The 11,322-nt window shown below is 37.9% G+C and overlaps 1 protein-coding gene across 3 annotated transcripts in view; it reads left to right on the top strand.

Moving 5' to 3' along the window:
* Positions 1-11,322, top strand: part of LOC112500416 (exocyst complex component SEC5A-like) — a 46,717-nt gene that overhangs the window by 10,938 nt on the left and 24,457 nt on the right. For all 3 annotated transcript variants that reach the window (XM_025103913.1, XM_025103911.1, XM_025103912.1), the window contains 3 exons: positions 3,073-3,267; positions 3,429-3,556; positions 3,645-3,803. In XM_025103913.1, coding sequence (XP_024959681.1) covers positions 3,073-3,267; positions 3,429-3,556; positions 3,645-3,803 — 482 coding nt within the window. The remainder of the gene's footprint in view (positions 1-3,072; positions 3,268-3,428; positions 3,557-3,644; positions 3,804-11,322) is intronic.

Genomic DNA, 11,322 nt, shown 5'->3' with positions numbered 1-11,322 from the left:
TTATTTAAATACTAAAAACAAAACCACCTAACAACTTAGTGGGGGAAAGAAAACAGGAACATGCTCCCATGTTCTCCAAAATATTTGCAAACTACTAAAATACCCGGTCAACCCTTGACCAATTAGAATTATGGTCGATAGTATCGAGCATATGGTATCAGAGCTAAAGCAACCAAATCCCCTTTTGAAGAAAATTAGAGTTTTTTTAGGGGCTGAATTAGGGTACCCATCTAGAGTGCTTGTTAGGTCTCAAAGCCCCGCAGGTCAACTAGATCTACTTGTAAGCAAGAGGACAAAACTTGGAAGCAAGAGGAGAGATATCCACTGGTTGAGAATTTCGAGCCTCTGAGGTAGTAAGCATACCTAACGACGTGCTTCTTCATGACGAACTTCAGAAAAGGCTTCTTCTATATCAGGGAATGGTGACTGATTAACAATCGTACTTCATCATGATTGTTGTCCAATCAAAGACTAGTTCCTTTTGAAGTTGTTTCTATTTGATGCTGCAATTGAGCAAAGAGGTGTGGTTATGAGATACAAGTTGAGTTCTTCCCACAAGTCTAGTAGGCCTGAGAAGTATTGGGTGACAGTGTTATTGCCGTGTTTAATTTCTTTGAGTTTGGTGTGAATCTCAAAGATCAGAGAGGTATTATGGAGACCATAATACATACGTCGAGCTGCATCGCAAACCTAGGATGTTTTGAATAGATTTTCGACTAATTTTAAGGTCCTGTTAAATTTCTGAGTTTGGTACGAATCTCAAAGATCTGTAAGGAATTGACGAGGTCATAATACAAACATCAAGCTGTGTTGCAAACCTCCTTGGCTGTTTTGAAGAACAGATATCTATGACAAATTTTATGGTCCATTGAGTTAATAAGACAATTAAGAACAATTGAATTCTCAGCCTACCATACCTTATATTGAGGATTTGAAGGAGGTGCAAAGAGGTCACCAGTAATATACCCAAGCTTTGCACGACCACACATAACGATTTTGACGGATTTTGTCTACTGAAAATAATTTCTGCCTTCAAGCTTGTGGGCTGTGATTTGCAAAGAACCATTGTTAGGGTTGTAGAGTGACCCAATGGAGTTACTTCACTGATTTGGGCCAAAAGTCCCTTTAGTCTTAGAGGAGGCTCCGACATCACTCGTGGTCATTGTTGATGGAAGACAAAGTGAAGACTCACTGGTTACGTGAAACTAGGACTAGATTGGGACAAGATGTTAATCTGAAATCGATCTTGTTGAAAACAAAATCTAAGATCTATTAGAAGAGGACAATGGTTTTGAGGATGATTGATCGCCTTGACATGCTCACTGCAGATGTGAGCGATGAAGATGCCAGGGATGATGGACGGATCAGGAGGGTTACTCTGATACCATATAAAACTGTACACAGGAAAAGGAGGAAAGTGATTTTTCTTATTTTATGTGAATAATAGATAACTCCTATTTATACAACAAGAGTAGACAATAAGGAACATATATACAATCATTCCAATCCTAAAAGAAGGAAAGTGTATACAATCAAATCCTTTATGATTTGATTTGATTTCCAGCTGTTAGCATTTTGCTCTAGGTTTTATCGTTACATGTCATTGTGCTTCATCTCTATCCATATTAAAAAACACTTCATGCACAGTTGGCAAGGTTTTGGTCCTAAATCCGTACTCATACTTCATCAAGTTTCGCATTCAAACCAACCAAGAAAACACATACTTCGCCTCTTTTTATCTTCTTTTTGTACCGATGGGTATCATAATATTTTCTATTCTTCTTCTTTAAACAAGTGTGAGGCACACATCATGTCATTGTAATAGGTTGCTACTTTGTGTTCACCTTGTTACATCTTCCAAATTCGAGCATTCAATTCTAACTACCGCGAATGATTGTCCAAATCTGAAAGTGTTCCTCGAACCGCTTGCTAGACCTTGTGAGCTATGGGTAAAAAACGTGAATGGTTTTCCAATAGTCGGATCCATTGAATCGATTAATGAGGTTCTAACTATCAAATTTTTAGATTGCCACTTGTTATATTTTGGATGGTCAACGACCGTGGTTTGACCTCATAGTTCTAATAACCGAGTTTCTCTTTGTCGTCAATCACCAAACGGACGAGCTGAGACCATCTTGAGATATTTTTGCAATTCAATTTTATAATGTAATTTGGAGGGAATTACTTATACAACCATTGACGGTTACTTCAATCAGAAGAGGTAACATCATTGGTGACATTTGAGGAAGGTGACCTAGCCAACCGTGGCTGTCTTAGATTCATGATAGATTCCGTTAAAACAATTATAGCACATGAGAAGAATATGGTAGTCACTCTCTTATTTTTTTTCTTTAAGAGAATATAATACACTTTAAATAGAATAGCCTGGGGTCACATCGCATCCTCTAAATCCTACTTTCGAGTGGGATGTACTGGGTTCGTTTGATTTGATTTGGTTTTAATACATAGTGGAGAATGTTGATCAGAAAATTATGAAAGAAACTCCTGGAAATATCTCATAACTAGGGACCGGAGAAATCTCTCCCTTAATTTTAGGATATTGACTTCCCAAACTTATTGACATATTTCATGAAATCATATAATTTTTTTTTGATTAACCTGGATATCCAACCCGCTATGCGAGCCGACTAATCCCAGGGCGACCACCTACTTCGCAGATAGCTCGGAGTCACCGCATTTGAACCTCCGTGGCCACAAGGGGATTTTTATTCCTCCTTGGGACCCCCTGGTAGTTTTGACCTTTGGAGCCAAGCTCAAACCAATCAGGCACCACCCTTGTGGTTTGAAATCATATACATTGAAACTAGCTAGAACCTTGAAATCAACCTATTTTTGACAACACTCCTCAAGTTGGTGCAAAATATCTATCATGCTACCTTACTAAATGCTAGAATATGTGAAACCCCTGACATTCTTCCTGTTGATTTGCATTTTTACTACTTGGCTTTCTTGAGATTTAGCATATATAAAATGTATTCATTTTCAGTAAGCAATTTTCTGATGTCTAGTTGGTATCTTGTGTATTCCTAATATTGGCAAATGTTCTTGCAGAGAGATTGATGTTTTTCTCTGAGAGGTTTGATCCAAAATTATTTATAACTCGCATACACCAGTTTACTGCTGCAGCAGACTTGGAGGCGGGTGCTTTGGCTCTGAAAACTGACCTAATAGGAAGGACTCAACAGAGAAAACAGTTAGTTAAAGAAAATTTTGATTGCTTCGTCTCTTGCAAAACTACTATAGATGGTAGGTAGATGTAGGACATGGTATTTAATTCTTTCCATGGAAATTTACTCTAGATTTTCAACAGCCAACTCTTATGCTCATTTTTCTCTCAGACAGTGTTTTTGTCATGCTATACAAATAGGCTTCTTATGCTTTTTGACGGGGATGGATTTATTTTACAGATATCGAGTCTAAACTACAAATGATAGAAGATGATCCTGAAGGTTGTGGAACCGCTCATTTAAATACTTGTATCCAAGGAGTTAATTCATTGGCTAATCGTGCTTTTGAACCCCTACTTGAAAGACAGGTTGGGAGTGTTAACTTTTTAGACTAAGGTTGAGGTTCAGTAGATTCTTTTCTGCAACAAAGATCAATATATCGATCCTTTTCATTAGGCTCAAGCGGAGAAGATCAGGGCAGTCCAAGGAGTGCTTCAGAGGTTCCGTACCTTATTCAATTTGCCGAGTGCCATCCGCGGGAACATTAGCAAGGGAGAATATGACTTGGCAGTCAGAGAATACAGGAAAGCAAAGTCCATTGTCCTCCCTTCTCATGTATAGTAATTGATCTCCACTTTTTCTCAAAAAGGGCTTTTATATGCTTGGAACTAATATTATTATGCAACTGTCTGCTGAATATATATATATACACACATATAATGTTCTCTATATATTTAATTTCACCATCATCATTTGATTTCTGTGACTTTCTTAAATAGGTACAAGTAAAAGGAACCAATTATTCCAATCCAAAGAGAAACATACAATTTAAAGAGAGGGAAAAAGTTTATGTATTTCATCACCATGGAGAATACAATATTTATAGGGCTAAGATACAACAAACAACTCCTATAATAAAGGAAACAACCTTCTAGAAGATACAACTAACAACTCTTACAAACTAGGAACAAACAATCACTGGCGGATAATCAGAGTCAAGATTGATTTTGATAATCCTACACTTCCCCTCAAGCTAGCGTGAATATATTAATCATGCCCAACTTGCCAATAAGTTCTTTGAAAGGTCTTTTTGTTAGGCCTTTAGTCAATATCTCAGCTACCTACTGCGTTGTGTGTAAATAGACCAAGCACATTTCCAAAGTCTAGTTTTTCTTTTATATTCCACATGCTTAGTTCGATCATGGTGAACAGGATTGTATGCAATGCTTACTGCATAGGGGTTTCAAATGGTAAATGTAGTTCCTTCATTAGACATTGTAGCCATTTCCCTTTGCATATACCGTGTGCTACGACTCTGGATTTTGATTCAACACTACTACGAGATACCATTAATTGCTTTTTACTTCTCCATGTCACTAGGTTACCCTACACATAATTGCTATATCCATCAGTTGAGCGTCCATCGGTAATGGAGTCCGCCCCCGTCAGCGTTTCTGAACACTTTAATACCTATTTTCTCCTTTCTTAAAGTGTAGTCCTTTCCTGGAGTCCCTTTTAGGTACCTTAGCATTCAGTAAGTTGCTTCAAATGTCTTTCCTTAAAACCACAAGGGTGGTGCCTGATTGGTTTGAACTTGGCTCCAAAGGTCAAAAGTACCAGGAGGTCCCAGGTTCAAATCCAAGGAGGAATAAAAATCCCCTTGTGGCCACGGAGGTTCAAATGCGGTGACTCCGGGCTATCTGCAAAGCAGGTGGTCGCCCTGGGATTAGTCGGCTCGCATAGCGGGTTGGATATCCAGGTTAATAAAAAAATGTCTTTCCTTACGAGAGTGCATAAATTGGCTGAGAATGCCAACAAAAAAAATAGTATCTAGCCTTGTATGCGAGAGATAGATGAGTTTTCCCACTAGCCTTTGAAATCCTCCCTCTGTCAACCTCTAAACTATCTTCCTCAACTCCTAGTTTTTTTGGGTCCATTGGAGTGTAGGTTGGTTTACATTAAGAATATATTTTCTTTGTGAAATGGAGATTCCTTCTTAGTTTCTTGCTACTTCCATTATGAGGAAGTATTTAAGTGGTCCATGGCCCTTCATTTCAATCTCTAAACTGAGATAGGCCTTTAGTTGGTTGATTTTATCAAGATTATCTCTTGTCATATTTATGTCATCACCATATAAAATAAGGATAACATATATACGTTTTTTAGTGTTTGAAGAACATTGTGTGATCCGTCTATCCTTTATTGTACCCTTTGTTGATTCCCGCTTGAGTAAATAGGCTAAACTAGGGGTGTTAACGAACCGAGTTGAGTTTTCGTTTATTTGAGTCAGGCTCGAAAAAATATTATTAAGCTCGAGCTCGAATAACTTTTCGTAGTAGGGCTCAGCTCTAGCTCGATTATTTTTCCAATGTCCGGGCTCGAGCTCGAGCTCGAGCTCGATACTCGTTTACGAGCTTGAACTCAAGATCAATTATTGGCTCGACCTCAATAACTTTTGTACTTTGAGTATATTCTATATGAACATAGGAACATGTTTTGCTCGAATGGTTCGGCCTATCGAAAAGTTTAATCGAGCTTCCAAACGAACTGAGTCGAACATTGGTGTTATGGAGCTCGACTCGTTAAGTTAACCGAGTTTTAGTATATGTTCGAGATCAACTCGAACTCGATATTTATTAAGCTCGAGCTTGAGATAAACGAGCTCAAGCTTGAGTAGCTTGTTAAAAGCTCGACTCATGAACACCCCTAGGCAAACCATGCCGTTGGTGATATTTTAACTTGTAAAGAAACTTTTCTAGACTACACACTTCCCTTCTGGGTTTTCAAGTTCTAAGGGACAGTCCAAATAAATTTCTTCACAGAGTTCACCATCTAGGAATGCATTTTTAACGTCTAATTGCATTAGTGGCCAATTAAGGTTAATTGCTAGTGATAGCAAGACCTGAACAATATTGTGCTTTGCAACAGGGGCACATGTCTTGGTAATCATTTACATCCAAAGTCCTCTTACGTGTTGGCAGATCAGTGAGCTCTCACCTCCCATTCTCTAACAGGGCTCTTATCTCTTCCATGACGACACTTCTCCATTCAGAGGATTGAAGTGCTTCCTCTATGATTTTTGGAGTTTCTACGTGATCCAAATGAGTGACAAAAGCCCGATGACGGGCAAGTGATCGTTTTTCATAGGCAACAAAATTGGAAATGGGGTGTTTGGTACAAGCTCGAGCTCCCCTTCAGGAGGGCAATTGGAAGATTTTTGATACTTGTAACATTTGAGGGAGAAGCTGCTAGTAGTATCTTTTATGAACAGGTTCCCGTGTTAGATTCTTGGGAACCATGAGTCATTTACTTATCCATTCCGGTAAAGTGATGTCCCTTCAAATAAATAAGCAAATCAGGAACCTGGGGACTTGAGCTATGGGGTCTTCATGGCTAATGGTTAGTACTTTTATCAATGTATCTAATTGATGTCAAAGATTTTTGGTTGAAGTGAGGAGGCTTGAAATAGTTGCCAAATCTCCCAGCAACCAGAGAAGATAAAAGTACCCTAAAAAAGGAATTCTTTTTGTAAGACACTAATTGGTGTTTGCAGGCTGAGAACTTTTGATGGGAGTTTATTGACGAGGTAACATGTGGTAAGACCTGCTTCACCCAAAGATATTTGGGAGTGTGCATGGTAAACATTATGCCACGTGCTACGTCTAGTAAGTGGCGGTTCTTCTGTTTAGAGACACCATTTTGTTGTTGGTGTTTGGACATGAACTTTGGTGGATAATCCCATGATCAAAGAGGTGGTTTCCTAGGGTGGAGTTAAAAGTATTCCCTACCATTATAGGTCATGTGGATTGTGGTTTGACACTGATTTAGATAATGGAATGGAAGGTTTGAAAGTTCTTTGTGGCTTTTGGTTTGTCTTTAAGAAGATATATCCACCAATGTATGGTTATCAATTTGTTAGACCCCAAAATTCTTACATTTAAAAGTATTGTAAAATGATCAAGTGCTGAAGACTAGACACCCAATGAAGAGAAACCAGACATAGGCCATGAAGAAACAGAGATGCCTAACCTGATAATTACCTACTGATGAAGAGTCCCTCTGGTCTATGAACAGAGCCTCTCTAGAAGCCCTTCTAGTCTTCAGCTGCTGATGGAATGCTTAAGTCACCAACTTTTGTCTAGTTAGCTCTTGCATAACAACTGACACATGGAGTCTCTTGATTGGACATGCCACCTAAAGACAGTTTTTCAACTTTACACATGGCAGTCTGTAATTCATCAGTGCTTGACTTTGTTATCTAGGAGGTTATAAATAGTTGTTGAACTGCATTCTGTTAGACATCCTTCACGCTAGCTTTGATTATTACTGGGTGTAATTCCATTTGAATATTTGCAATTGGAATCAAAGCTTTTCTCTCAAATATCAATGAAGATGATGATGCCACCAACTATTCTTGATCACTCATAGCTGTGTAGGAATTCTTCATAACCCAAGGAATAGATCGTTGTCCTCAACTTTAATTTTCTTACATCTATTCACAGATTAAGAGAACTGGGATCTGTCACAATTAAAGTGGGGATATTTTTTATGCGGTTAGGTCCCCAAATGTCATCATGAATTAATGAAAATGGTTGCGAGGTAACTTATGGTTTGAGTGGATAGGGAACACAAGTATGTTTAGACAATTGACATATCTCACACATAAGGGAACCAACATCTTTATTTAGAATAGTTGAGGAAATAAATGTTTGAGGTACTTCAAATTTGGGTGCCTTAATCTACGATACCACAACAGGATTGTATCATTTATTGGAACATAAAATTGTAGAACTAGAATATGCTTCTTATTCGTGGATTCATTACTTTCCCAAATATAGAGTCCATCTTCGACTTTAGCATTGCCAATCGTCCTCTCCTATCCCTGTTCGTGTTCTTGTACAAGGAATCAGTAAAGGAGAATAGAACAAGGTACTTCAATTAGTACAGGAGAATAGAGCAATGTACTGGTTATCGTGAGTGAGTTTATGAATAATTTTGGAACATGAAGCACTTCGGTTAGTGTAAGTTGATCTGTGAGATGTACAAAACCTGTGCCCACAACCGCAAAGAAGGACCCATCAGCCATTCTTCCTCGAGATTGGTTGTGACATGGACTATATGTGTGAACCGAGGAGTTGCCGGTCATGTGATTGGAAGCTCCAAAGTCAAATATCTATGTAGAAGTACCGTTGGATTTTGAGAAGGCACTAAGAGCAGTACCTTGAATTGGTTTACTGAGGAGCAGGAGAAGTATGTCTAACTAAGTTATGTTTAATTGGACAGTCATTACTACTTCTGAAGTTGGTGGAGTACCCGGTAAAGAGGTGGAAATCGTATGATGTGCCTTAGCCATGGACTGATTCTTGTTTCCCATGGGTATCCATGAATTTGTAACATTTTTAACGAGCGTGGCTTGATCTGACCATACACATCTCCTAGTTTGTTCTGCCAAGACTCTCCTAGTCGAGGCTTAAAGGTGTACCCTTGGTGATAGGTGCAGAGGTATTGATTGGCTGCTACCACTGTTGGTGATTCATTTGGCTTCTTTTTGTTCTCCAAGCATCACCTGTCAGCGGTTTTCTTCATGGTGAACCTCCGCAAATGCTTCACCAATCGATGGTAAAGGTGTTTGACCCAAAATTCTCCCACGTATCTTATCTAAATCTTGATTTAAACCTGCTAGGAAATCATAGTGTCTCTTTCTTTAAGTGGGCCTTGAATCTGACATGTTCTTTGACTTCTCCTTCTTCGACCTCTCCCCAATCAGCTTCATAGAACATTTAAGTTTCTTGCATAAATTTTTTAGAGAATTATAGTAGTTAGTTACTTCAGATATACCTTGAGGTATCGCTTTCAACTTCATCTTGATCTCAAATGCTTGAGAGGCCTTTCCCAAGTCAGAGTAGTTTTCATTTACTGCTTCCCATATCTCCTTTGCAGTCTTGAATAGTAGATAAGTACGACTGATGTTGCTTTCCATAGAATTGATGAGCCACGCCATCACCAATTGAGTTGTTGAGTTCCCACAACTCATTATTTATCAGTTTGATTGGGCAAGGAATGTTGCCAGTGAGATATCCCAATTAGGGGTGTAAAAGGTACGAGACAACTCGTGAGCTACTCGAGATCGACTCGGTCAGAGCTCAGTCAACATTCGACTCGAATAGGCTCGAATCAAACTCGAGCTTGACTCGACATATTAACGAGTTGAGTCAAGCTACCCATTACTCGACTCGAAAAGCTCGTGAGATACTCGATTATTTTATATATAGTTAGTTTTAAAATGTAATCAATTTTTATGATAAAATTTGTAAAATATAAATAATAAAAATGTCTCATGTTTAGATATTTAAACAAAATTATGCGTTTTTTGATTATAAAAGTTAATCAATTATTTTTTTATTAAAATCACAATTAAAAAAAGACCAAAAAAAGTATAAAAAAGGTTAGTGAAATTGTACCACATTGGAAGAGAGATGGTAAAGGAAGGCAGAAAAGATGTTATAAAAGAGAGGGAGGTGAATGAAATTTCTAACTTTGTCTTTTTGATGATGAAGTTTTAAGTTGATCTCTTTAGTTTTAGAAAAACTAAAAGAACACCTTTAAGTTTTAAAATTTATAAGAGAACGACCTTAAAATTTCATAAATTTCAATGGGTGAGTTTGATTCAAGCTTGATTCGAGTTTGAGTTCGAGCTTGATTTGAGTTGCAGTTCGAGCTTGTTTTGAGCTCGAGTTCGAGTTCAAGCTTGAGAAATAGTTATCGAGTTCGAGTCGAGCTTTGTTTTTTACTAGTCGTGAGTTTTCGAGTCGAGTTCGAGCTTGAAAATTGGGTTTCGAGTTCGAGTCTAGTATGGTGATACTCGAGCTCGACTCGCATCATTTACACCCCTAATCCCAATTTACCCCTTCCTCGAATAATTATCAGGATGATTGAGACCACTACTACCAATATTCTTCCCATCAAGTTTCTGAGTGGTAATCACCAATGGAAGTTATCAATGTACATTGTGATCTGAGACTTGGTAGATAATTCGGGTATGGAGGTCTCGTTTATCATGATGATGGATAGAAGATGGCGATTAACAAAAAGTTAATCACAAAAATGGTCAAGTCATGCTGGAGTGCAACGATAAATGAGAGATAAGTGATCTGAAGAGGACTCAGATGAACTAGGAGAGGAACAGAAGAGCTTTAGGATCTTATAGCTCTGATACCATATAGAATTTAAGAGGGGGAAAAAGTTTCTGTTTATTCCGTCACTATGGAGAATACAATATTTATAGGTTAATCTACAACAAACAACTTCTATAATAAATAGAAGATGCAACTAACAACTCCTAAAGACTAGGAACAAATAATTATGGCCGGTAATCAGTCAAGATTGATTTTCTGATAATCCTACGGAATGCTATATATGTGCGTGTGCGTGTGTGTGTGTGTGTGGAAACAGAGAGCTGAGAATATAATCCATGGAATACAGTTTTAGACAGCTAGTATAATTTACTTTCAATCCAATGAACATAGTGTCCCCCAGATGTAGGCGTCTTTGTATTGTCATTCCTTTCTGATCCTCATTGCCGATTGAAACATGGAATTTGAAATTAAAATATATCCTTGATATTTTTTGAAAATTGGAGGTACAAAATTTCTAGCGACTGAGGGAGAATATGGATAACAGTTTTCCTATTACACATGGGAATCGATTTTTCATTGTTGGCAGCTATATATAGAGAAGCTCTTTCTAGTTCTTGTTGCAAGCAAGTGCTACAGGCCTCGAGTGGAGATTCATGCTCATTAAATGTTTCACATACATATAACTGTTTGTAGCATCGAACAAATGGCAGATGTTGGATTTTAGTTAAACTTAACGTTATTCAAAACTGTCAATTATGTTGGGAAGTGACAAATCAGATTCTCGTTTCTTTTCATCTGTTAAATGCTATGACATGTATTTGAGCATCATTTCATGCTTAACTGTTAGTATATTTGTCGAAAGGGAATAATCCACATTACACTTGTTGATTAGCTTATGTTTACTGTTTCTAGAAGCTTAAATAGTAATATCTTATTGAAAAGTGTATCATCCATGTTAACAGATGTCAAATCGTATCTAACTTTTCTAGAAGTACATT

This window comes from Cynara cardunculus (assembly GCF_001531365.2).
Source record: "Cynara cardunculus var. scolymus isolate 2C chromosome LG 17, CcrdV1, whole genome shotgun sequence".
Lineage (NCBI taxonomy): Eukaryota > Viridiplantae > Streptophyta > Magnoliopsida > Asterales > Asteraceae > Cynara > Cynara cardunculus.
Note: the sequence above shows the minus strand (reverse complement) of the source record. Positions and strands in the feature narration are given on the sequence as shown.